This window comes from Mauremys mutica, chromosome 1 (genome assembly GCF_020497125.1).
Source record: "Mauremys mutica isolate MM-2020 ecotype Southern chromosome 1, ASM2049712v1, whole genome shotgun sequence".
Taxonomy (NCBI): domain Eukaryota; kingdom Metazoa; phylum Chordata; order Testudines; family Geoemydidae; genus Mauremys; species Mauremys mutica.
In genome coordinates this window covers 29,081,089-29,108,627 of record NC_059072.1, presented here as the reverse complement: position 1 = coordinate 29,108,627, position 27,539 = coordinate 29,081,089, and the positions used below count along the sequence as shown (strand labels likewise).

General features: G+C 44.2%; 1 protein-coding gene across 3 annotated transcripts in view; it reads left to right on the top strand.

Moving 5' to 3' along the window:
* The window catches only part of COG5 (component of oligomeric golgi complex 5), a 308,198-nt gene that overhangs the window by 213,630 nt on the left and 67,029 nt on the right, over positions 1–27,539 (top strand). For all 3 annotated transcript variants that reach the window (XM_045030137.1, XM_045030118.1, XM_045030126.1), the window contains 4 exons: positions 19,488–19,569; positions 22,222–22,426; positions 25,121–25,282; positions 26,969–27,068. In XM_045030137.1, coding sequence (XP_044886072.1) covers positions 19,488–19,569; positions 22,222–22,426; positions 25,121–25,282; positions 26,969–27,068 — 549 coding nt within the window. The remainder of the gene's footprint in view (positions 1–19,487; positions 19,570–22,221; positions 22,427–25,120; positions 25,283–26,968; positions 27,069–27,539) is intronic.

The following is a 27,539-nucleotide window of genomic DNA, read 5'->3' as shown; positions in this document are numbered from 1 at the left end:
CGCTGGGACATGCCCGGGTCCCCCAGGTTTAAACTCTGCAAGGACTGCGGGAAATTCATGCCCAAGAGTGACCCGCACTCTGCTTGTTTGAGGTGCCTCGGAGAAAGCCACCAAAAGGACCGGTGCTCTGTCTGCAGGGGCTTCCGCCCGAGAACTCTCAAAGACAGGGCTCAAAGACTTAAAGTCCTTCTGATGGAGGCTGCCCTGAGGCCACCCTTGGACCCGGAACCGGCCGAGGCGGTGCCCAGCACGTCTTCCTCGGTGCGGAGCGCCCCGGCACCGACATCAGGACTTAGGGCCCAGCCCAAGTCGTCTAAAACCCGGCACTGGTCGGAGTCGGGTCATAGGAAGTCGGCATCAGTGCGGCACCGCTCACCGTCGCCGGTGCCCGCGAAGAAGAGAAAGCCGGTGAGGGAACGGTCACCCCACCAGGATCCGAGGCCGATGGCGTCTGCGGGTGCAAGCGGACAGGCTGGGGTACAGCCCTCGGCTGCTCCGTTGACTCCCGCACCGCAGAGAGGGCGGTCGAGTCTGGACCGGCCTAGATCCCCGGACCTCAGCGGAGACTTGCACCTCCCTTCGATGCCGGAGGTGTTCGAGGCGGCCTCAGACTTGATGGGGCTCCCGGTGCCGGCCTCCCCGCACCGTAGGGAGTTGCCTACCGCGGCCCGTCCCCCGGTACAATCAAGGGGCAAGCCGGCCATGCTGTCACCTCCCTCCCTGCACCGCGCTGCTAAGGCAGCACCGGACCAGATAAGAGGCTCCCTGCCGCCTCAGCACCGCTCTCCAATGGCACCGGGTGCTGCTCCCCCCAGGTCCTCATACTCAGAGACCTCAGACTCAGAGTCTGACTCCTACCACTCCAGCCGGTCGCGGAGCAGGAGATCGGTTTCAGGGGTGAGCCACTAGTGTTACCCACAGTGGCAGCAGCAATGGCATCCGCCCTCACAGTGGCCGTTTTGGACTCCCTGGGCCTACCACCAGTCGGTAGGCCAGGCGTTTGGTCCTCGATCGAGGTCGACCTCGGTCTCCTCGGCGTCGGTGGCCCCGGCGCAGCTGCTTCCTCCACCGGCACCATCGCCGGGCAGGGGTGTGCCATATCCAAGTTCAGCACCCCCTAGCCGGGCAGCGGCACCAGCAGCAGCTTCAGTTCGGGCTCCACAGGCGTCGCCCGATAAGCCAAGCTGCTCACTGGCGACCCCGGTACCGGTCACGGTGCCGCATTTAGAATTGGAACGGCACCGCAACCACAGTACTGTGTGCCGCAGGACCCCGAAGGGCTGCGTGCACTGGAGGAAGGGCCGATCCATGTAATTTCCTCGTCTTCCTCCCAGGACGAAGCGGTCTCGGGCACGGCTGCGGCACCGGCCCTGGAGGACACTCGAATCCTCCAACAATTGCTCCGGCGAGCAGCTCAGAGCCTCGCAATCCAAGCCGAGGAAATCCAGGTGGACGCCGACCCTGTAGTAGACATCCTGGCTCCCTCAGGGCCATCCAGGGTGGCTCTCCCGCTGATAAAGACTATAGTGGATACATCCCGCACCTTATGGCAAAAGCCAGCCTCACTGGCCCCTACTGCCAAGAGAACGGAGCGGCGCTATTTCATTCACTCTAAAGGGCACGAACACTTGTACACCCACCCCCATCCCGGACTCCCTGATGGTGGATGCAGCCAACCAGCGGGAACGTCAAGGGTTTCAGGGGTCAACACCAAAGAGCAGAGACGCTAAAAGACTCGACCTCTTTGGTAGAAAAGTGTACTCCACGGCAGGCCTACAACTCCGCATAGCCAACCAACAGGCGATTGTAAGCCGATATGGTCATAACACGTGTTCAGCCATGTCGAAGTTTATGGAGCTCCTTCCCCAGGACTCGAAGTCAGAGTTTTCAACCCTAGTGGAGGAGGGAAGGCTGATCTCCCGAGCCTCTCTCCAGGCTGCCTTAGATGCGGCAGACTCAGCCTCGCGCACCCTGGCCACGGGGCTGGTCATGCAGCGGGGAGCCTGGCTCCAGGTCTCGGGCCTGCCCTATGAGGTCCAGCAGACCATTCAAGACCTCCCCTTCGAGGGGCAGATGTTATTTTCGGAAAAGACGGACAAACGTCTGCATAGTCTAAAGGACTCGCGGGCCACGCTTCGCTCGCTGGGCTTGCATACCCCTGAGACCCAGCGCAGGCAGTTTAGGCCTCAGACGGCCCCACGCCTCTACCAACCTCAGACTCGCCAGAAGCTGGGGTGCAGGCGGGGCAGAAATGGCAGGGGGTGTCACCAATGCCACCCCTCCGGCCAGGCGTCCGGTCAGTCGAGACCACCATCGGGGCCTAGACCCCTATTTGATGGTATGGTCGAGGGCGACCTACCTATCGAGACTCTGGATCCTTCTACCCTTACCTTTGGGTCACGTCTGTCTCCCTTCTACTGTGCCTGGTCCCGAATCACGTCGGACAGCAGGGTGCTCCGCACGGTAGAGAGGGGATATTCTATCCAGTTCTCCTCCCTCCCACCCCACCAGCTCCCCTCCCCGTCCCTCTTCAGGGACCCATCTCACGAGCAACTTCTAACTCAAGAAGTGAAGTCCCTCACGGAGTCAGTGGCGGTGGAGGAAGTCCCTCAGGAGCTCAGGGGCAAAGGCTTCTACTCCCGGTATTTCCTAATACCGAAGGTGAAAGGGGGCCTGAGACCCATCCTAGACTTGCGGCGGCTGAACAAGTTTGTGCGAAAGCTCAAGTTCCGCATGGTCTCCCTGTCCTCAATTATTCCCTGCCTGGATCCAGGAGATTGGTATGCTGCCCTCAACTTAAAGGACGCTTATTTCCACATTGCCATAATTCCCCGATACCGTCGGTACCTCAGGTTTGTCGTGGCCGACGCCCATCTGCAGTTCACGGTGCTCCCATTCGGCCTGTCAGCTGCTCCAAGGGTCTTCACGAAGTGCATGGCAGTCGTGGCGGCCTTCCTGCGCAGGCGGGGCATCCAGGTATTCCCCTACCTGGACGATTGGCCTCTCCAAGAAGCAGGTGGAGACCCAGGTGTTGTTCATCAGGCAGACCTTCCTCGATCTCGGCCTCCTCTTGAACAAAGCCAAGTCCACCCTGTCTCTGTCGCAACGAATAGAGTTCATAGGAGCAGTTCTGGACTCCACTCACGCCAGAGCGTACCTGCCGGAATCCAGGTTCCGTGCGATTTCCGAGCTCATCCTCGGACTTCACCGCGCCCAGGTTACCACGGCGCAAGTTTGCCTCCGGCTGTTGGGTCACATGGCAGCGTGCACCTATGTGGTAGACCATGCCAGACTCCGGCTTCGCCCGCTACAGTCCTGGTTAGCGACAGTTTATCGCCCAGCCAGGGACCCCTTGGACTCAGTGGTGTCCATTCCCCGCTCGGTGCTGAACTCGCTGCGGTGGTGGCTCGACCCGCAGAAAGTGTGCATGGATGTCCCCTTTGCTGCCCCTCAGCCCTCCCTCTCCCTGGTAACGGATGCCTCGGATCGGGGTGAGGAGCGCACCTGGGGCACCTCAGGACGTAGGGCTTGTGGTCGCTGGAGGACCTTGAGTTGCATATCAATGTCAGGGAGCTGAGAGCGGTTCGCTTGGCTTGTTTGACCTTCCGGTCCCACCTGTCCGGCAGATGTGTTTCATTCCTCTCGGACAACACGTCGGCAGTCTTTTATATCAACAAACAGGGGTGCACGCTCCTCTTCCCTGTGCAGGGAAGCCCTCGCGCTGTGGGATTTCTGTGTCCACAATGCTACCCACCTGACGGCGTTCTACCTTCTGGGGGAGCAGAACGGTTTGGCGGACACCCTCAGCCGCTCGTTCCGGGGTCACGAGTGGTCCCTCCGATGGGACGTGGTACGCTCAATTTTCCAGCTCTGGGGCTTTCCCTGGTTAGACCTGTTCGCCTCGAGGGAAAACAGAAAGTGCTGACGGTTCTGCTCCCTCTTGGGCCGCAATCAGGGGTCTCTGTTGGACGCCTTCCTACAGCCTTGGGGGGTCGGTCTGCTCTACGCCTTTCCTCCGATCTCCCTGATACACAGGGTGATTCTGAAGATTCGCAGGGATCACGCACGAGTAATCCTGATAGCTCCGGCGTGGCCGCGCCAGCATTGGTACACATCACTCCTGCAGATGTCCGTTCAGGCGCCCCTGACGCTGCCCCTGCTCCCAGACCTGATCACGCAGGACCGGGGCTCCCTCCGCCCCCCAAACCTCGAGTCCCTTCACCTCACAGCATGGATGCTCCATGGCTGAACCCGGTGGAGATTCAGTGCTCCCAGCAGGTCAGACAAGTGCTGCTCGGTAGTAGAAAACCGTCAACTAGGGCCACCTACCTGGCCAAATGGAAGCGCGTCTCCATATGGTCGGGTCAGTGAGGTCACAATGCGCTGGGGGTCCCAATCCCCATTGTCCTGGACTCTTTGCTCCACCTCAGACAACTGGGCCTCTCCCTCTCCTCGATTCGTGTTCACTTGGCGGCCATCTCGGCTTTCCATCCGGGAGAGGGGGGTACCTCGGTGTTTGCAAACCCGCTGGTCGGGCATTTCCTCAAAGGTATGGACAGGCTATTCCCACATGTTCGTCAGCCGGCCCCTGCTTGGGACCTGAATCTGGTCCTCTCTGCCCTCTCGGGACCTCCCTTTGAGCCTCTGGCTTCGTGCTTCCTGTTGTACTTGTCGTATAAAACCGCCTTCCTGGTGGCGATCACCTCGGCCAGGAGGGTGTCGGGGCTCAGGGCGTTAACATCCGAGCCCCCGTACACTGTCTTCTATAAGGACAAGGTCCAACTTAGACCTCACCCAGCTTTCCTATCCAAGGTCGTCTCGCAGTTCCACATGGGTCAAGATATTTTTCTCCCGGTGTTTTATCCAAAACCACACTCTTCCAATGAGGAGCGGAGGTTACATTCCCTGGATGTCCGCAGGGCCTTGGCTTTTTACATCGAGTGTACCAAGCCGTTCAGACGCTCAACTCAGCTCTTCATCGCAGTGGCGGATAGGATGAAGGGGCTCCTGGTCTCCTCTCAGCAAATCTCTTCATGGATTGCAACCTGCATCTGGGAGTGTTACCGTATAGCTAAGACCCCTGTCCCTCCGGTCACGGCCCACTCCACTAGGGCGCAGGCCTCCTCTGCGGCGTTCCTGGCTCAGATCCCGACTCAGGAGATTTGTAGAGCGGCCACGTGGTCCTCCATCCACACGTTCTCGTCACACTACGCCATCACGCATCAGGCTAGGGATGATGCAGCCTTCAGTCGTGCAGTACTCCAGTCAGCAGTGATCTCTGACCCCGCCACCTAAGGTTAGGCTTGTGAGTCACCTACTTTGAATGGACATGAACAACCACTCGAAGAAGAAAAAAACGGTTACCCACCTTTTAGTAACTGTTGTTCTTCGAGATGTGTTGTTCATGTCCATTCCAATACCCACCCTCCTGCCCCTCTGTCGGAGTGCCGGCAAGAAGGAACTGAGGGGATGGAGGGTCGGCGGGCCCCTTTATAGGGCGCCGTAGTGGCGCCACTCCAGGGGGTTCCAGGGCTGACCCTACAGATGCTGCTAGGGGAAAATCTTCCAGCTGTCGTGCACACGGTGCGTGCACACTTACTTTGAATGGACATGAACAACACATCACTAAGAACAACAGTTACTAAAAGGTGGGTAACCGTTTTTTCTTTGAGATATGTTGCTCATATCCATTCCATTACCCGCACTCCTACCCCTCTGTCAGAGTTGCTGGCAAGAAGGAACTGAGAGGGCGTAGGGCTGGCGGCACCTAATACACTGACGCATGAGTGCAGCACTCCAGAGGGTGCCACTGCCAACCCTATGGATACCGCTAAGGCAAAAATCTCTGACAGCTGTGCATGTGGGCATGCACACACCTAGAATGGAATGGACATGAGCAACACATCTTGAAGTTATCTTGAAGTTAGCAACACATCTTGAAGTTTCATAACAACAGTTATGAAAGGTAGGTAACAGTTTTTTTTCTCAAGATCGAGGTGAAAGCATTTTAGAAGTGTGTAGGAAACCTTACACTGCGCCCATGCTGGACTTGTTTTCTGGGGACAAGAAAATGTTAGTCTCTTGGGTGGCCATGGACTTTCTGAAGCATTAGGTTTAGTTTATTACAGTTTATACTTATCTTTCATAGGTATGAGAGGATTAATGTTTTTGAAGCACTTAAAAGACACAGGACATTATTTAAGAACTTAATATTTTTACTGCTTGGAAATAGATTTTCTTAGGAATCACCTAAGTGTTCTAATGGTGAGTTTCAAAACTATATGCTCTTAACCTTTATTTTCTTGTTCAGGAAGTTATATTTTAAAAACAGTTTTAATTACTTTCTCAGTTGCATAAAAACACCCTTTTTAATTTTGCACTGCTGCTGGAAATCTGGAAACCATTATACCTTCGGGTTAAAGTGATCAGACTCAGTGTAATGAAATTCCATGCCCTGCAGTAAAAGAAAGATTTCTTTAAAAAATCATGGTGATGTTTATTGAATAAATTTACCTGCAATATATAATGTAGACAACATCAGAAATTTAAATGCACTAATCTTTTTTTTTTAGTTTAATCCTGATTACCTCTAGAAGATATCAAGGGTTTATTCAGAACACGTTTTGCATTAGTCTGTTTCTGTACTGATGAATTGTACTACTGAAAATGATAGCTTTTGTTCATAGTCTAACATTTGGCAATTATGTTGCTATAGAAATAGTGCAAATGGATTTTCCTTAGTTCAGTCCCATGAGGTCTTGCTGTACAGAATTATTAAATCACTTGCATTCTCTTTATTGGTGGAAAAAATATTTAGGTTGTCCTTTAAATATCCTCAGTTTTCTGAGTGATGGTCTCAAATCAGTGTTTCTATATGCCAGGCTTTAGACTACAAATGGAAAACGTTGTGTGCATCAGTATGCAAAGCCTTATTCCACGAGCCTGCAGAAAATAGCATATATTCTCTGTATTATTTTACATTTCAGAGAGACTTGACAATAAAGATGTTTTTCATATCCTAGTCAAAATATCAAAGTTTTCACAGGAAAAATAAGTTGTGGGGGGATGGTTGTGAAGTGAGAACTTGCTTGGGAGTAGCATATCAGAGTGGGTATGGTATTTTAATGTTAGAATAGCAATGTTAAATACACACAAATCTGATAATTCACAGATGAGAGGTTATTGTACTCATTAAGTTCAGAACTTGCGTCATGAGTGGCTCTGCTATTCAGGATGTAATGAAGACAAACTCGTAAAAAAATAAATCTTATGTTTTTGGTACCCTCTTGCATTTATATCTAATACTGAATATAGTGGTACTCTTTCATTCTCATTTCTTTAATCTGGATTTGATATAAAATACTAGCTTGATATATTAAGTACAGAGCTCTAGAGATTGCATTTCAGTAATTATCAAAGTTAACTAGTAGTTTATATATGGTTGTTTTTTTTAAATTAGGGAAGCTGTTCTGATTTTATGTTCAAAGCTAACTTTAAAACAGTTTGTCATACTGCAACCTTAATATTATTGTATGGTAGTGGGGGCTGCAGAACTTCAAACATCTTTGCTTCTATGACACTGGTGTTCAGCAATTTATTGACACTTCAAAAGCTGTCTACTGAAAAATGGGTTATACTTTTTGAGCTATGGAATCAAGCCAGTTTCATAAGAGCATGTGGGAATGCAGTTTTATCACTTGGATTTTACCAGCCTGCAGTACATAACATCTAAAATAATCTTGTAATCCTCTGAGTAGGCAGCGTTAAGCTAAATGTGGAGTCTGCAGTTGATTTGAGCAACTACAATACTAATATGACTCCCAACTATAAAAGGAACAGATGTATTTCAGTCTATCTACAATACATTGTATTGTAATAATGAAGACTGTCAAAAGGAGAATTTTATATAATGCCCAGATATTGTATCTTTAAAATGTTCTTATTGTTTCTGTTGTCATACTAAAATATAAACTAATACTCCATCTTCTGAATCTGAATCCTTCCCATGCTGTCATGTCACTTAGGACAGTGGTTCTCAACCTTTCCAGACTACTGTACCCCTTTCAAGAGTCTGATTTGTCTTGTGTACCCCCAAGTTTCATCTCACTTAAAAATTTATAAAATCAGCCATAAAAATACATAAATGTCACAGCACACTATCACTGCAAAATTGCTTACTTTCTCACTTTTACCATATAATTATCAAATAAATCAATTGGAATATAAATATTATACTTACATTTCAGTTTATAGTATACATAGCAGTATAAACAAATCATTGTCTGTATGAAATTTGAGTTTGTAGTGACTTTGCTAGTGCTTTTTATGGAGCCTGTTGTAAAACTAGGCAAATATCTAGATGTCGATGTACCCCTGGAAGATGCTGTACGTGTACCCCTGGTTGAGAACCACTGACTTAGGACCTGAAGAATGCCCTGCCATCCCTCACTATCATGCTGTTTGCCAGAATGGCTATCTTGTATTTCTGTAGCACAGGGGTAAGCAACGTATGGCACACGTGCCGAAGGCGGCACACAAGCTGATTTTCAGTGGCACTCACGCTGCCCGGGTTCTGGCCACTGGTCCAGGGGGCTCTGCATTTTAATTTAATTTTAAATGACGCTTCTTAAACATTTTAAAAACCTTATTTACTTTACATACAACAATAGTTTAGTTATATATTGTAGACTTATAAAAAGAGACCTTCTAAAAATGTTAAAATGTATTACTGGCACACAAAACCTTAAATTAGAGTGAATAAATGAAGACTCGGCACACCACTTCTGAAAGGTTGCTGACCCCTGCTGTAGCACAACATTTTTACAAGGATAGGTTGTTGGAGGACATATGGACTGCTTTACGTCTGGTCACTAATTTCTGACATGTCTGGCGTGGGTGACACTCTGAGGAGTTAAATTACCATTGTCTTAGCTCTCAGAGTCATTGGACTATACACACCTTCCCACTGCATCAAGGTACAGTCTCCAGGGAAGGACTCCATCATCTTGGTTTACAATAAAGAGATTTACTTCAGATAACCTTAATTTACTGTACTGCTTGCTCTAAGACCACGTCTGCACTACTACTTATGTCAGCAAAATTATGTAGCTCAAGTGTATTGTAATGGGGTGTACAAACCACACACTGGGCAACAAGGTGTTAAGGGATTATTTTGGGCTCAGCCAGCTCTGCCCTGCCACACCACACCTGAAGCAAATGCTCCATATGATGGAGGAATTAAAAGGCAGGGAATTAGCTCATTTGGGTGGCAGAGCTGGAGGTGAGCAGACTTGCAGCCCACAGCTCCAGCAGAGCAGAGGGAAGCCTAAGATTCTGACACAGCTACTCAAAGGGAACCCTCCCTGAGGGAAGGGAGGACCCAACCCAGAGACAACCAGAGAGAGAGGTATCTTGTGGAATGTGGACGTACTTATTGTGGTTTCGGTTTCCACACCAGGGGAAAGCCTTGGACTAAGCTGACCCCAGGGGGCGGGGGGGTGGATGGACGAGAAGAAGAGGCCCAGGGAGGACAGTCTTAAACAGCCTTGGTTGCCAAACTACTGGTAGCCCAAAGGGCTCTGGGTCAGAGCCCGGTGGAATGGGAGGGCCCGGGCTCCCCTCCCCACAACCCCCTTGGCAGTCCTGAGTTGCAGCCGTGACCACTAGGCCATGCTCCCCAAGAGAAGACTTGTTACAGGTGTGGAAAAAACAAACACCCTGAGTGACATAAATTTCATGAGCATAAGTGGTAGTGTGCACAACGCTATGTTGGCAGGAGACATAGCTACTACTCCTCGTTGGGGGTGGTTTCATTATGTTGACGGGAGAGCTCTCTTTAATCAGCATAGAGTGGCTACATGAGAGATCTTATAGCAGTGCAGCTGCATCGCTACAGTTGTGCTGCTGTAACATCTCAAGTGTAGATATAGCCTAAGTATATCCTAGTAAATGTCCAGATTATGGCTCCTATGAGGCTCAGCCATGCTGGGGAGTAAGATGAATTACCACTGTCTGAGGGACAGTGCCAGGAGGCATTATTCTTCAATGATGTCGAATTCTTTGTTCATCTGGGAAGAAAGAGGTAATGTGGAGGAAGATGCTCAGTAATATTGTCTGGACACAAGGGTAATACCAAGGCAGTAATCTTCAAGACAACATGTGAAATCAAAGTATAAGAGGTGGAAAAAGCCTTTATGCTAATAGCTAATTATAACCCTGATTTGGTGACACAAGTAAGCACATGCTTAATTTAATGTATGTGAGAAATACTGTTGAAGTCCATGGGACAATGGATATGCTTAAAGTTAAGGATTTGCTTTTGTGGTGTGTGATTGTTTATATCCCAGTCATAGACCAGGAACTTACTGTGCTAGGTGCTATACAAACACAGAACAAAAAGACAGTCCCCACCCTGAAGAGATTACACTCTTAAGTATAAGACGAAAAACAACAGTTTGATACAGACAGATGGGGGAGTACAGGAGAACAATGAGATAATAGTGCTTTGCTGACTCATGACCCATACCAGAAAGTTACAATATACTTCAGGGGACAGAGACCTTCTTTTACGGTCATCTTCTGCCATCAGATGTGTAGATGTGAGTCCCATACTAGTTGCTCCAAAGTATTTGAGATCAGAATTTGTTCCTTACTATATATTTTTCTTGGCCTAAGCATAACCAATGTTGTTTCCACCATGCCCCAGCTTTTTCTGTGTAACATATGTGCTAATGTAAACTGTGTTATTGAGAAAAGACCCAGTCCTGCAACCCCTACTCATGCAGAGGCCCATTGGCTCCAGTGCAAGTATTCACATGAGTAAGGAATACTCATTCGAGGAAGGTTTGTGAGACTGAGTCTAATTTATAAATTGTGTAAGAGGGGTGAAAATACAGTGGTAGGGAATGGGGTCAAACTGGAATCTAATTTCTGATCGTTTTCCTTGGACTTTACATGATGAAATAGATTGTAGACCTCCAAGAATAACATTTACAAAAATGCCTATGTCCTATTTTCAGAAGTAATTTAGTAGTTTGGGGCTATGTCTACACTACAGCTTATGTTGGCATAATTTATGTTGCTCAAGGACGTGAATAAACCATACCCCTGAGTGACATAAGTTACACTGACATAAGCGCCGGTGTGGACAGCACTAAGTTGGCAGGAGAGCTGGAGTAGTTTAGCCGACGGGAGAGCTCTCTCCCATTGGTTTAGAGCGGCTACGTTAGAGAGCTTACAGTGGCGGCAACTGCAGCAATGTAAGTTCTCTAGTGTAGTGGTAGTCTAAGTGTCATTTAAAGGCACCTTTATAATTCATCAATCCTGACTGGCTGTGTACTGGGCCAATCCAAAGCAGTTGGAAGGCTCCTCTAATTTATGTTGCTTGCCAGTAACTCCAGTTGTCCCGCAATTAGGGATTATCAGGATGTAGAGAAGCATTGGTTATGCCTTTTACACTGACTACTGGAGATACATAGGAGCCACTAAACTGATCCTGTACCACTGGAGGATCCTCCTATGCTGGGATGACCCTCCCCTGGTCAGCTATGCCTGCACTAGAGTTTCTTGGCACCAGTGGTGGTGTGTAAAGTAGCCACTGTATAGATGAAGGTTACAGTCAATGTTTTTATATTCATAATACAGTATCTTTTCAAAATATATAGAATTGGTTTGGCATACTCCAAAACATTTATGGAATTAATAACACATTCTTTTCAGAATAGAGTCTATAAACAAAAGTAATAAACACTGTGAAGCCAATCCTGATCTCCTAAAGGTTTATTTTGGTAGTATTTTTCTCATTCACTCTGGTGTTATATTAGAATCAGGCAGAGTGTATACCATATAGTTCCTGGTAAACCTTCCACAATATTGCTTATGCAGGAATTACTTGTTTAATGAATGCATATACAGTTCTCTGACAATGTATAGCTATTTAGGTGTTAGGAATAAGGCTTTGAAAGTTTGATTCAGATATGTCCCATAATGAGAAATATATGAATATGTTGACCTGAATATTACTAGCCCTGAATTTTAGATGCCATTAAATACAGTTAAAGTTCTTTTTGTAAGAAGAAAAGAATAGATTGCATGAAAAGAGGAACTGCACTGTATTATATGCAGAAATGCAATGATTTACTTCTTGGAGACTATATTACTTAAGGAATTTGACAAATCATGCCGTGTTCATGTAAGCCAGTTGTACACCAATAGTAATATAATCAGACCTCTTAATTTACAGAGATTTATGTGTTCCCTGCATTTTTAAAACCTACTCATTGGGCAAAGAAAAGAAGTTGACAGAATGGTGACCTTCTTCCAGGGTTGCTGGTTAAGAGATAGGAAACTGATGGAAAATGATTGCCACGGAGCTGAAGATAATCGGATGCAGGCCATTACTCATCTTGTCAGCTGCTTCTACTACAGGGGATTGTATCACAAGATGTTAATCTGTCTGTGACTAGATTTCAAAGCAAGCATTAGGGTTTTTTTTCTGGTGTATGTAGTTTAACTTTCTCCACTCGTATAATTTTCAACACAGAAAGAAATGGAATGCTGGTTTCTAAATTTTAGTGTATAAATTAATTAAAAATATTAACATCTGTTTTCTGGAATGGATTTTATGTTAGAAAACCTATAATGATACACTGTAGACAGTTCATTTCATTGTAGAAGTTGTGCTTTGTAATCTAATGAAGCTGATTCTGTATGTGTCTTGAGTAATGGTTTTTGATAGTCCTTGGAGGGACAATCCAAGCCAGAACTATTTGCATATCTCCTCCTTCCACAGCTCTGTCTTCCATAGACAATGTGGTCAGAACCACCCTGCTCCCACGCACTATTATTTTCCTCTTATAAAAAGAACCTTAACTGTGTGCTTAGTGGTACGTAAAATTCAGGCCTGGCAATGTTCAGGTTGACATATGCTCTAGGAAGAAAGACGTGTTACCAGGAGTGTAATTTAACTATGCCACAACTTTATTAAGTAACACATCTGGGAAACTCTCTGGCAATAATTTATCCCATGCAGGGCACCCCTGCTTTGTAATCCATTCCACCTGGAGGAGGCGCTGTCCTTAGTCCCACTTCTCCACATCTTTAACCTGGTCCCATTGGTGGGACCCCTCTGCCTTCCGCCCCCTGTACAAAGGTTGAGTGTTTGAGGAAAAGGGATTATCTCCTTTCCCTGTCAGAAGCCGCAACCCAATTCCTCATCTTTTTAGGAAATGCCTTTGCAGCACTGAGAAGGGAATGCCAAGGTTATAGTTATTAGTGCTCTGTCCCTTTAAGGATTGAAGATCTGTTGAGGAGGTCAAAAGGGACAGCGCTGGGGAGCAAGTGTGGTTGCAGCAGCAGGAGAGTTTGGCATGTGCTGCAGAGAGACTCAAACGCAATGAGGCTTGTTCAAGTTGTGTGTGTTTGGTTGTTCGGATACTACTTTCAATAAAACTCCAGATTTAACCTAGTGCCTGACCTGGGAGTTGGAACCTCTTCTCCTGTTTGCCAGGGACAAAATTCTAGTTTGTCAGGGAACCAGACCCTCTGTTGAACAAGCACCTGCTCTGGGCACCTGCCAATTTGCAACAAAACAAATTTTACAACCTAACCTACCCTCTGGGGGCCTTGACTGCTGAGAGGAAGGAAGAAAACCATACGACACCCAAGCCAAATCTAGCAGTGAGGGAAAAAGTTTCTCCCAGTCAAAAAAGGCTACTAGCATGATGACCACAGCAAGGCCCCAAACCCCAATCCTACTCTTAATGCCAGTTACCAAGGGGCGGTGGGGGTGGGGGTGTTCTTCCCAACGGCAGGGTGTGTGGGAGCCAATTGTACACTTTTGTTTTGCCAAGGAGCCCCTCTCATCAAACCCAATGCATGAGGAAGTTGACTGCCCACAAGTGGGGGGGATGAAAAAAGGTGGGGGAGAGGCAATCCTTAAAGGGGCCCAGGGTTGCTGGCCTAGAAAAAGCCTTCCCACTTCTGAGTCATGCCCAATTTGTGGAGTTGGTTACTTTCTAAAAGATTAAAAAATGATAATCTATTTAAATAATACATATGAATTGTCTCCGTGATCCGTAACTATATCTTACTCTTTTAAAGAAAATACCTTTTGATTAAAAATACAGCATTCTGAATGAAATGCATTGACAAATTGTTTCTTAAACTTATTTTTAGAAAAATAGTCACATGTCCATTAACTCCTTACCTGAATAATTGCATTATATAGTCTTTTTCTAAGATACTGAATTAATAATTTATTTTTTTTCCTTTGATTTCACTCATTTAAACAAGAAAAGCAGTAAGACACAAACAAGTAGGTAAGAAAACAATATTGTAAGAAAAGAAAGTGTAGATTTTTGGTAAAAAAAAAAAATTAAATGGTTTCTGAGTGCTTGTCATTGAAGATCTTGGGGCACGTCTTTCACGAGTCGGAGTATTTGTGATGTCTTATCCAGATATGAGTTTTGGTAACTACTGTCTGCCCACTTCAATACCCCCTGCAGTTTGAGTAGGATACACTGTTCTCTAGTTAGTGCCATAAACTGTTGTATAGTTCTTTATGTACTGTTAATCAGTTGCTATATTTCATTTTATTTCATTTCAGTGTTGGATGTAGTGATATGCTATATCTTGTATGGTAGAACCTCAGAGTTATGAACACCTCAGGAATGGAGGTTATTTGTAACTCTAACAAAACATCATGGTTTTTTCCCCAAAAAAGTTAAAACAGCTTTGGAGCTTTACTATGCAGAAGAAAAATGCTGCTTTTAGCCATCTTAATTTAAATGAAACAAGCACAAAAAACAGTTTCCTTACCTTGTCTCACACCTTTTTTTTTAAACTTTCCCTTTATTTTTTTAGTAGTTTACATTTAACACGGCACTGTATTGTACAGTATTTGCTTTTTTCAGGGGGGTCTCTGCTGCCGGATTGCATACTTCCGGTTCCAAAGGAGGTGTGTTGTTGACCAGTCAGTTCGTAACTCTAAGGTTCTATTGTATTATGGAAGCCTGGTAGTGACTCCACAGTTAAGTTTGTGTTCCAAAATGGTCATAAAGTGGACATAAATTTCTGTTTTTTTCCTAAATGTAGGTGTGAAATCAGTGTAAAATTTTGGACACAGTATTATGCCCTTTGGATTCTCTATGTAGATTTTTCCTCAGTTTTTCTTCCTATATTTTTAATAGGATACCATTGAATTTTGGTATCTTAGTCAAAAACATAATTTGCTATATAGCCATTATTCATTCCATGAGCACCATACATCCCCTGCGTAAAGCAGGGGGACACAACAGGAAGAAATGGAAGCTGGTGGCTGCATGCCTGATTGGTATACTATTGTCTGTTGTGCAAATGACTGCACCAAAAAAAAAAAAGTTATTTCAGCCTAGGATTTACCATGCTGAATCCGACAATTGGATCTTGTGGGACTTCAGTCCTAGTCAAGGGAGGAGAGGGATAGCTCAGTGGTTTGAGCATTGGCCTGCTAAACCCAGGGTTGTGAGTTCAGTCCTTGAGGGGGCCATTTAGGGATCTGGAGTAAAAATCTGTCTGGGGATGGGTCCTGCTCTGAGCAGGGGGTTGGACTAGGTGACCTCCTGAGGTCCCTTCCAACCCTGACATTCTATGATTCTAATCCGTGGCCCCTCAGCTGAGAAAGCCAACAAAAGATACTGAGCTTGATAAGTACATGGAGGGGATGGTATGATGAGATTGCCTACAACAGCATCTAGCTGATCTGTGACTGCTAGCAGAAAATATCTCCAATGACTGGTGATGGGACACGAGATGTTGGAAGGCTCTGAGTTACTACAGACAATTCTTTCCCAAGTGTCTGGCTGGTGGGTCTTGCTCACTGATCGCCATATTTAGGGTCAGGAAGGAATTTTTCCCTGCATCAGATTGGCAGAGATCCTTGGAGGGTTTTGCCTTCCTCTACAGCATGGGGCATGCTTGCAGGTTTAAACGAGTGTAAATGATGGATTCTCTGTAACTTAAAGTCTTTAAATCATGATTTGAGGACTTCAGTAACTCACCCAGAGATTAAGAGTCTATTGAGGAGTGGGTGGGTGAGGGTCTGTGGACTGTAATACACATGAGGTCAGACTAGATGATGATGGTCCCTTCTGACTTTAAAGTTTATAAGTCTATGTGGTGGTCACTGTGGTAAAAAGAAGCCATTTTAAAGTATTTTTTACTCACTTAGACAAAGAATTGAATTAACAACTGTCATTGTCAATCTTTTTCCAATTTAGAATTGAGAATTTTAAAGCTAATTAGTTTACTGTATAAGTGGTGGTGAAAGACTATTTATTTTAAAGCAGTTTTCATATGGTAAATATAAAACTGTGAAACAAGGAAGTAAATAGTTTGACATTTATACTTTTGTACCAAATTAAAACACACCCAAGACATTTTTATACATTACAGTCTTTGAATTATTACTTAATATTAACGGTCACCTTTGCTTGCTAGAGAAAAGTAGACTAAACATTTTACAAAAATGCAAACATAAGTATCAAACAAGTTGCTTAATTTATATACATAAGGTCCTTCCTGGTGAGCAAAACAGACAAAACAAATGAAGTCTCCCAAACGTAGTCATATCCATATCTAAGAATTGGAATGTCTGTTCAAGAATTTATTTTCTTAATGCTGAATTGTGAGCTGACTACAGACCCACACTGGGTGACATGGGTAAATAAGGCACATCCTTATTCCTCTCTGTGGGCTACCTGCATCACCAGTCTGTGCAGAGGGGAGGAAGCAACCATTATAGAGCTGCTACCCCCTCTCCCAAGTAGGTGGATTGGGATTGGGTAGACCCTGGAATCCACCCCACTTACACAGGGCTAACACAGGTGAGCTGGCATGGAGGAGCAGGTAAGCTGTGTCACATATGTGACAGGAGCATCTCGCTGCCCTCTGGAGCGCAAAGGAAACAGGAACTGAATTTTGAATGTCTGAGTCTGATTCTGGAGAAGTGCAGCTATGCATACCTCTTATTCAAGGCTCATGGTAACTCCACTATGCAGCCTTTTGCTGTCTAACTCTATTATAAAAACACGTAAATGGGATTTTTAGAATTGTGTCCATTACACAGTTACTGTAGATTGTGTGCAAGGTAGAGCGTGTGATATCTTTATCTATTGTTGTATTATTTATTGTTACAACAGTTAAAGTTTATATACAATAAATAAATCAGCACCCCTTGTGTTTGCATGATGGAATTATGCAGTTGCATAATCGTTAATTTTTCAAAAAAAGTCACATAATTGTGTTCCCAACTCTAAGCCGCTTCTTCAGATGCTTTTCTATATACATTTCAGTCTTGGTGGAGTTCAGATTCTTTTGGCCTGCAGTATCTGTTGGAGCCATGCATGTGCCCTAAGGGTATGCCTACACAAAAACTAGACATCCATGGCTGCCCTGTGCCTGCCAACTTGGCCTCATGGGGGTTGGCCTGCAGAGCTATTTCATTGCTGTAAAGACTTCTGGGCTTGGGCTGGAGCCTGGACCTTATGACCCCACAAGGTAGGAGAGTCGCAGATCTCAAGCTCCAGCCCAAGCTCAGTAGTCTATACAGCAATGAAACAGCGCTGCATTCTGAGCCCTGCGAGCCTGAGTCAGCTGACACTGGCCAGCCCTGGGTTTTTCTTGAGTGTGTAGACATACCTATAGCGTCCTCGTGCCTCCCACCAAAGTCATAAAGGATGGAGTCACCCATCCACCCTTCAGTTCCTTTTTACTGCCTGTGCCTACGAAGTGGAACTCAGAGCTTCTATCTACATGGAGCTATTCAGGAATAGCTGGCTTTAAATTCAGACCCTGCCTTAATCCAAATTAACTGTCAAGTGCAAACAATCCCTTACAGACTGTCCAAGCTTCTCACTCACTGTATGATTCCCTTTTTTTATGTAAATAGTTGTGAATACCTGTAGATAGTTACTTATTTAGGGCACAACTACACTAGAGAGTTTACGGTGGCACAGCTGCACCAATGCAACTTTGCCACTGTGAGCTCTTTAATGTAGCCACTCTAAGCCAACAGGAGAGCGCTCTCCAGTCAACTTACCTACTCCAACCCCATGAGTGGCAGAAGCTCTGTTGGCAGGGGAAGCTCTCCCACTGACCTAGTGCTGTCCACAACGATGCTTATGTTGGTGTAACTTCCGTCTCTCCAGGGTGTGATTTATATATCCCCCCCCCCCCCGAGTGACATAATATGCCAAAATAAGATGTAATGTAGCCATACCCTTAGTCTTCACTCATCACTTCTTTCATGGTGTTTCCTTTTTTCTTTAAAAAAAAATTTTTCTCTGAGACTTTTCTGATACTGGGTCAGGCCTTTATGGGAGAATAAAGGACCCCAGGTTTTAAATGCTGTCTTCCTTGTGAGGTTGTATTGCCCCTTTATATGGGGCACACCAGGTATTTGGTAAAAGGCATGTTCCTGAGAGATGCATCATTTGCAAGAGAACACGCAAGTGAAAGAGGCTCACTTGAAGTTATCTTTGCTGGAGAGATCCTGGAATGGCCAGGACTGAAAATCCTGAATTGTCTTCCTCACAAAGTGCTCCTGGCTGTTCTTCCACTTGTAATTCTGAGGGTCACATCTCTCAGAAATCCTCCTCTGTGACTGATAAAACGCCTGGGCTCAGTGGATGAAATGAGTGCTGCTCCCCTCAGTTCCAGGTCATCTTTGCCAGATTCTAGCTCTAAAATGTAGAAATCCTCTCATTCTAAAATAGACAAGGGTGGCCCAAGAAGGGTCCCTCTGGCACCCACTCAGGCACCAGGTACCATGTCCCAGTACCAGCTCATTCAGAGCTTCATGTGTCACCTGGTACTGACACTTTGGCACCAAAGCTCCGGGTATTGACCACTTCAGAACAGGTGCCTCCTTCCCCTCCTTCTTGTCTGCCTTTCTGGCAGTAGCTGGGTACACCACTGTCCCCTCCTGGCAAAAAATCCTGGTGGTGAGGGGGTCTGTGGGTTTCACTGCAATCTCTTAGTTTGAATTATCATATGGGAACCCTTGGAAATTATACCAGAGTGATCATACTTCAGAAGCTTTAGAATGGACAGATTTCTGCTTCACAAGGAGAGAGGGGGAATAGGTCTCTCATTCCCATTAGGTTCTGGAGGTTCTGGACTATTTGCCCCCTCGGTCATCCCTGTCCCTAGAAGACCCATTACCAGCAAGAAGTGCATTGAGAGGAGACCTCCAAAACCTGGGGAGAAGGCTGCATTTATTTTTGTTTGCTCACACTAGTTAGCCCCTCCTTACTGATGACCATAATGTTTCTATTTTGCAGCTTTTTGTATATTGTGTACTAAAAAATAAATACAAACTAGAAGTTTATTAAAACACTTGGGATGGTCAGGGAATCTTTTTCTGGCAAATGTACTATGATGTAATATATGCAGTTTTTTATGCCAATGACATATTTTGAACTTTTCTTCTCTTTTTTCCCCCTGCCCAGGAAGGCCAGTCAGATATTTTGTACACATTTTGGACTGCAGTAACTCAGACTCTTTCCTCTCAATTTCAGATTGCAACAGACTGTAAGTGTTGTATTTAACATGTGTGATTTGTGATGTCTTCTAGAGCTAGTCTGAAAATATGTCAATTCAATAAACCTTTGCTTGTTATTTCCAGCTATCAGATCTGTAGCTGTGGTTTCTCCTGTTACTCTTCATACATATATTTTCTTAACTGAGGATAGATGTATTTATGATCATCACATTTTCCTCCAGACTTTTACTGTGCATTTAGGAAGATACGTACTTTGCTTTATTTAACATTCATCATCCGATATAAAAATATCCTTTTTTTGGAGAGAGGAAATTAGTGGAGTAATGGATTATACTTCCAGAGGCCAAAAGTGAATAGGTCAGCCAAAACCATAAACATTAACCTAATTAAAAGAGCAATTATTTTATTATTGTGCTCTGGGGGTGCTGAGCAATCTTGAAAATCTGGCCACTTGCATTATGCACCTAAAGCAAAGCTGAGCTTTTTTTGTAAATCTTGGTGACAGATTCTGAATACACATGCAAAATATGCTGTACAAAGGTCATGCTAAATCAAGGAAGAGTCATAAACTTTAGACAGCACTGTTGCCAGTAAATAACAGTGCAGCATGCAACTGGCTGAATTGTCAAAGTTAAGTACTGGGGATGCAGTCACAAAAATACCCTTTATACTCATGTGAAGTTTGAAAATCCCCAATCTTGGTACTGTACATACAAATGAGGTGCAACATGCATATGCTTATCTCTGTGGGCTCAGTCGTTATGATGTCCCTTTAAAAAAATGGGTCTGTGGTGTTCTATAGCTGTGTTATTAATTTGAGGAAGTAACTGCTTGGTTTCTGATCAGGAGTTGCTAAGTAACTAAGTGATTCCAGAAGGAAATTTATTCAACTATATTAAAAACTGTTTTGTTTTATAGATTGTCTTATATGTTACCTATAACACAGGTACCTAGGTTCATATGATCCAGCAAATGTAGGAGTCTCATGTGCTTAAACTTAAGCATGTGCATAAGTGTCTGCAGGGTAGGGCCTAAGACTGTAAAATGGTGACAACAAGAGGCACAATTTTTATTTCAACATTGAGGTAACTTTTCTATCCTGTCAGCAATTTAGAACACAGTTGTTAATCAAAACACCACTGTTTTGCTACTTATACTCATTAGAATTATTTTTAAATAAAAGTTTGGTGAAAGCAGGATGTTTATGCTGCAAATGCTGTTTTGTTTTTTCAGTATATGTGAGTTTTCAGGCAATAGTGCATGCAGTATGTAGTCAATTTTGTTTTTTTTTTAATATTTTTGTTTACAGAAAACTGCATATTTAACACTGAAAAGTGCAAAGAACTCCAAACGTCTGGAATATTTTTTTTAAACTAAAGGTAGAAGCACTTTTCACCAAAGTGTTTTTAAAAGGAAGAATGGCTTTTAAAGCAGCATGTGAAATAAAATGGGAGAGCAAAAAACCAATTCATTTTTTATGGGAAAACAAGGCCAAAGAAATTTCTTGACTTGCCCCCAGGGATAGGAGATGTTTAGTAACTTGTATGTGTAGAGTAGGGGCTAGATCTTGTTCCCACTGACATAAATCATAAAACTCATGTTTGCATCAGGGGTAGCAAGACTGGGACATTAGGCGTAGAGAAGAAAATAAATGTGTGACAAAGTATAAACAATAAAAGAATAACAGTCCACACCTGTTTTTGTGCTGTGGGGAAAAACTATTACAGACATCAGCTCGCCACAATGAAATATGTAATTACTATGGAAATAAAAAATATGGACCTTACAATGGTCAAAATGAAAAATTCATATGAGTAAAAAGAATGGTTCATATGGTGAAGTGTAAAGGTGCAAATGGATGAACTGAAGCATATGTTCAGACCCTGAAGGTCACCATATTAAAGGGCCAATTTTCTACTCACCTAAAACATGATGGTGGAATCTCTAAAGTCAGGTGGTGTCAGAGCACAGATATTGTCAACCTTTTTTAAACCATTCTAAATTTGTTTCACTTTCCACTTTTTGTGGCATGATTTCCAGGGCTGAAAATAACACTGCTTTCTCAGTTCGTGTTATCATTCTTTATTTTTTTAAACGTGCAGTTGTTTTTTGTCTTCTTTAAAAAAAGTAGCATGTGTAAAAGCAGAACACTTCAGATATTTAAATCTGAAGGGCTTCTCCCACCAGATTGTAACAATAACTTTAAGGTTTTTTAAAGATTGGGGCCTACTTCGAGTTATCTGTGTCCCTTAAGTATGTGCCTTGAAAATGAAACAAAAGTATAGATTTTTCCATTGCAAAACTATCGTTGAAAAATGCTTTAGATATATGAAACCAAGCACACTGTTGTGCTTGATAAATAGTAACAGTAATGAAATAATAATTTGGTCATGAAATGCCGTATAACATAGCTGGGATGGTTATTGTAGAAGACAAGATTTTTATGTGAAAGGTTCAGATTGTGGAGGGATGCATTACAGTGTTTCAGACTCTTATATTTGTCACCTGCATATACTGTGATAGTTTTTACAACAGTGATATTAATTGTAGATATAGTAATACTTCTGTTTTATTGTATAGAAATGTACTGATTTAAGTGCTAAGATCCATGTTATTTATTTTTATCAAAGAGGCTAGTTTGGAAGATCATAATGAATGCTGTTTATTGTTTTGTTTTACAGCTTCTGTGTTTCTGAAGCAAGCTTTTGAAGGAGAATACCCTAAATTACTGAGACTTTATAATGACTTGTGGAAGCGCCTACAACAATATAGTCAAAATATTCAAAGAAATTTTAATGCAAGTGGAAATACAGATCTCTTTGCTGAACTGCAACAGATGGAAGAAGATACACATGACATTTTCATGCAAAAGAAACAGGATTATGAGTATGTTTAGCACAAACTGCTGTATCCGACGAGATAACTATACAGTCCTAGAGCCATAGGCCTTGTCTGCATGGTGTGTGATTTGTAAAGTGTTCTAACATGTTGTGCTCTAACTGTCCCATGTAGACCCTGCTGGCATGCTCTAAAAGGTGCCTGGTTTGTGCACATAAACTAGGCACCTTTCAGAGTGCGCCAGCAGAGTCTATTTGGGGCAGTTAGAGTGCAACACATTAGAGCATTTTACCAACCACACTCCTCTAATGCACTTTCCCGGCACCCATTCTGCAACAAGGGAGTATTTTTAGACAAGAACTCAGGGTTTTTCAGCTTCACAAAGCAGGAAATCCCTTGCAGGAGAGCTAGAATTTTAAGGGCTTTTTCAGCAGTCTTTCTATCAGCTGGGGTGTGTGTGTGTGTGTTTTAAATAAAATGAAGACACATTAAGATTCATGTTTTTGATCTGTGTCAGTACTTTGTAGCTAGTTTTGTCTTTACATTTGTGTATAGCTGTAGACAGAGTAAATAGGAATTTATTAAAAGTCACCATTTGCCTATCTGGTGCAAATGCAATTACTGTAGTGCAGGGGTTGGCAACCTGCGGCACGCGTGCCAAACATGGCACTTGAGCCGATTTTGAGCGGCACGCAGCCACCTGCAGCAGTCCTGGCTCCCAGACCCACTTATCCCCCCTGCCCACCGCTCTCCCCTGCAGGGGCAGGAGGCAGAAGCTTGGTTCTGCGGCAACCAAGCTTCCTCCTCCCCCGCTTCTTCCCCCAGCGTGGTGCTTTCCTGCCCCACCCCCTCTCCTTCTCTGCACCAATCAGCTGATGGCCCTAGCGAGGGGGCGGGGGGAAGAGCAGCAGGGTGCAGGCAGTTCCCTGGAGGAGACAGAGAGAGGTAGAGACGGAGACTTGGGGAAGGGGGTGGAACGGCATATTCCTTCCAGCCCCCTGCCGTGAGCGGCTCAGGGCAGGGGGATGGGAGCACCCCTATGAGCCGAGCACCCCAGCCCTTTGCTCTGACCCCCCGACACACTCAGTCTTCTGTCCTACACCCCCTACGCCCCCAGCCCTCTGCCCTGACCCCCACACAGACTCAGCATTCTGCCCTGCAGCCCCTATACCCCCCAGCCCTCTGCCCTGACCCTTGAACCCCCCCATAGCCTTCTGCCCTGCACCCCCCACACCCCCAGCCTTCTGCCCTGACCCCCCCACACTCAGCTTTCTGCCCTGCAGCCCCCATATCCCCCAGCCCTTTGCCCTGACCCTTGAACCCCCTCACACACACAGCCTTCTGCCCTGACCCCCCCACACCCTTCAGCCCTCTGCCCTGAACCCCCCCACCCCAACACACACACAGCCTTCTGCCGTGCACCCCCACACACACCAAGCCCTTTGCCCTGACCCTTGAACCCCCCCACACCCCTCCAGCCCTCTGCCCTGACCCTTGACCCCCCCACACACCCAGCCCTCTGCCCTGAACCCTGAAACCTCCCCACCCAGGTCTGGGGTCCCGGCCGCAGGCCCTGCTCAGCCCGCTGCCAGCCTAGGTGAACAGAACCCCAGGCTGGCAGCGAGCTGAGCAGGCTGGCGGCGTAAGATCAGCATTTTAATTTAATTTTAAATGACACTTCTTAAACATTTTGAAAACCTTGTTTACTTTACATACAATAGTTTAGTTATATAATATAGACTTATAGAAAGAGACCTTATAAAAACATTAAAATGTATTACTGGCACGCGAAACCTTAAATTAGAGTGAATAAATGAAGACTTGGCACACCACTTCTGAAAGGTTGCCGACCCCTGCTGTAGTGTCTTCCTGTATTTTGTGGTACCACAATCACTACAGAGTGGCAGATACTCAGTTCCTAATGATTCATACCATATCTGTTTTACATTCTAGAATGTACATGATTTACATGTTAAATATGGAGAAGATTAGGTTTGACAGTGGTGAATAAATCTATTATGACTTATGAGCAATAGGATAAATATGTAGGATAAGATTTTTAAAAGTGCTGTGCATGGGCATAACTATACTCCGATTGATGTCAATAGGAGTTTTACCATTGACTTTAGTGAAAGCAAGTAAGGTCAGTGCTAAGCCCTTTTGAAAATCCCACCCTACACATTTATCCTATCGTTCCTAAGTATAAAAGTCATAATTCCACTGGTAGAGTTGACATAGTTGCTACTATTGAATCATTCTCACAAACAGGAATTGTAATGATGGAAGTATATTAAATGTAGTTTTAAAATTTAATATTGAAGCCAGCACAAAAATGGTCCTTTCTCCCTGGTATTTTATACAGGTGTGTCAGAGGAGAATTTTTTAGCATATTCTGGGTGGGGCTCAGGCCATCTGTTATGAGATATGTGATGTCAAAAAAAGGCTCTGATCCCACTTTTGGAACACTTTCCTAATGTTGTATATCTCAAGAAAAACTTAGTTTAGGTACACCAAAGTTGTTTCATACAACAGGTCTCGGGGGGAGCTAGTGCACAGAGCTGTGTTGAACTATGTAGGGAGGCTAACTGAACAGTTATTTACTTCAATGGAAAAAAATATCTCCTGGGCATTACATATAGCTCTGGCTCTTGGAGAGTTTATCAGCTCCAGAGGAGTCCCAGCCTCAACTTGCTACTGTATAATTCAACTTTAGAAAATGATAATGCTGTTTTATGCCCACAGTTCAGAAAAAGCCTTGAAAGACTCATTGCAACCTTATGAAGCTGCTTATTTGTCAAAGTCATTATCTCGACTCTTTGACCCCATCAACCTTGTATTTCCCCCTGGGGGTCGGAATCCTCCTTCCACTGATGAACTTGACAGCATCATTAAAACTATAGCAAGGTAAGTGGTTATATATATTGCAACATGTAATCTGCACCATGTCTTTTTATTTTCTATTTTAAAATTTTGGAAATGAAATGTCATTAACAGTAAATGTTTGATTCCCCTTTAATTATAGAAGTTATTAGCACTGAAATTAAATCTGGGTTCATCTGTTGAATTTTGTCATGCAGGAGTAATTCTGAAATATTCATATGGGGTCTGCTCTCTGCAAGCATGCACATAAGTAATTTTACTCATATGATTGTGCTTAAAATACAGTAAAAAAGAGACATTTTAAATCTAGTGTAAATGTGTTACCACTAAATTATTCTGAATGTATCAAAGAGAAGATAATATTTGCTTGGCTATAAACTAAATCTCTGATTAAAACTGTCTGTTGCATAAAGAATGAAATAACAAGAGTAGTAGAGGAAGAGGAATATCCCAGTTAGAAAAAGTAAACCGAAGTGTTTAAATCGCAAATGAAACATTTTAATTAATCCCTGATTTCAGTGTTTTAGTCTATTTAGCAAGGACTGGTCCAAACACTAGCATGAATAGGTAGCATTCTATGTAATTTACTAGATGTGTTAATATTGTGAAAAATGTTGAACTCTTACAGCTCTTATTGACTTCAGTGGGAATTACAAGTGCTCATCTCATTTTAGGGTTTGGAACAGTCATACTCAGACTTCAGTGATTCAGGAGCCAAATTAGCAATCAACATTACCCAAAAAAGCCACAGTAAACCACAGTGTTTTAATATAATGTGCTGCAAAGAGCCACTTGTGGCTCCCGAGCCTCTGACTCAATATCACTGGTTTGGACTGTATGGCACATATTTATGGGCCCTGATGCCCCATCTTGCAGAGGAGGTAGGCGAACTTCACAAAGGGCAGGAAAACTGAGTTGTCTAACTAGTGAAGTATAGGGCCCTGTGAAGTTCTCTAAGGGTGAGGCTTCCCAATTCTGTGAATCCTCACATCTCCCTCAATGCTTGGAGGATTACCTCTGGTAGCATGACCCATAGGGGGATAATGCTGCTTGGATAGCTATCTCTATCCTTCCGCACAAATTTCTGCAGAGCTCCTTGTAGATGGAGCCCTAGCAGATGGATGTCTGTGGGGTTCTGGGAGCGTGAGGGAAATAGTTCTGAGGAGTCAGCGCTCATCCTCCTGACAGGGATTCCCCAGGGAGTGATTTGGACCATAATTTCTTCTTGTTTTCTTCAGTTTGTTGCCTTCCATCTATTTTGGGGTCCCTTGTACTGCATATTGTGCTTACAATAAAGCCTATTAGTTGTGACAAAGAGCCCACCTTGGAATCTGTGCATAGTTTACTCCCTAGCCTCATGGGTGAATGGCTCTGTGCTTGCCTCTACCAAATTCTGCTTGCCAAGTAATGCATTGAAGTCAATACTTTGAACCCAAGGGGAATAGTATGATTTTAGCATACACGCTGCAGTACCAAGTTTACTCACTGTGAGTTCTTTCTTAGCATCAGAATAGGAAGTGATACACTCAGCTCATAAAATTCCTGAATAGACTTGTTAAACTGTAAATTGAACCATTGTGCCTCATAGAATTTTGGTTGTATATACTATTCTCCTCCAAGTTGACATGCCATGTTACTAGTTATTAATAGTTAATTTGTTACAATCTGGACTATTTCATTTTAATTAATATCTATCATCTTTGTTTCTAGCGAGCTAAATGTGGCTGCTGTGGACCCAAACCTCAGTTTAGCTGTTTCAAAAAACGTGGCAAAGACCATACAACTATATGGTGTAAAGTCGGAGCAGCTTGTGAGTCATTTTTCAATTTCTAAATAATGATGTTTTTAAAGATAGAATGTTTACTTTTTGTCACAGATTTATTAAAATAACAGCACGGAAATCCTAGTACATAAAGCTATTGAATACACTTTCCATTGTATTGAATGCATTTTGGGTTAAATTCTGCTCTTCCCACGCAGACCCATTGACTGCTGTGGGATTTGTGTGTATGTAAGTCAAAGCAGAACTTGCCCTGTTGACCATAAACTGAGATGTCAGGATTTTAGTTGTTTTGCAGTGGAATTAAAATAATTAAAATTTAGTGTAATCGCTACTAACACTTGATGGTCTGTCTGTTATATAATACCTCTTATTTGTTGTATTAAAATCCTAGTATATGCAAATAAAGTTTTCAGTTTGGGACCCTTATTTGGATCAAAATTCGGGCATATTTTTCACAAATGTGCATTTAAATGGTGCTCAGTTTTGGGCTTGTTTACT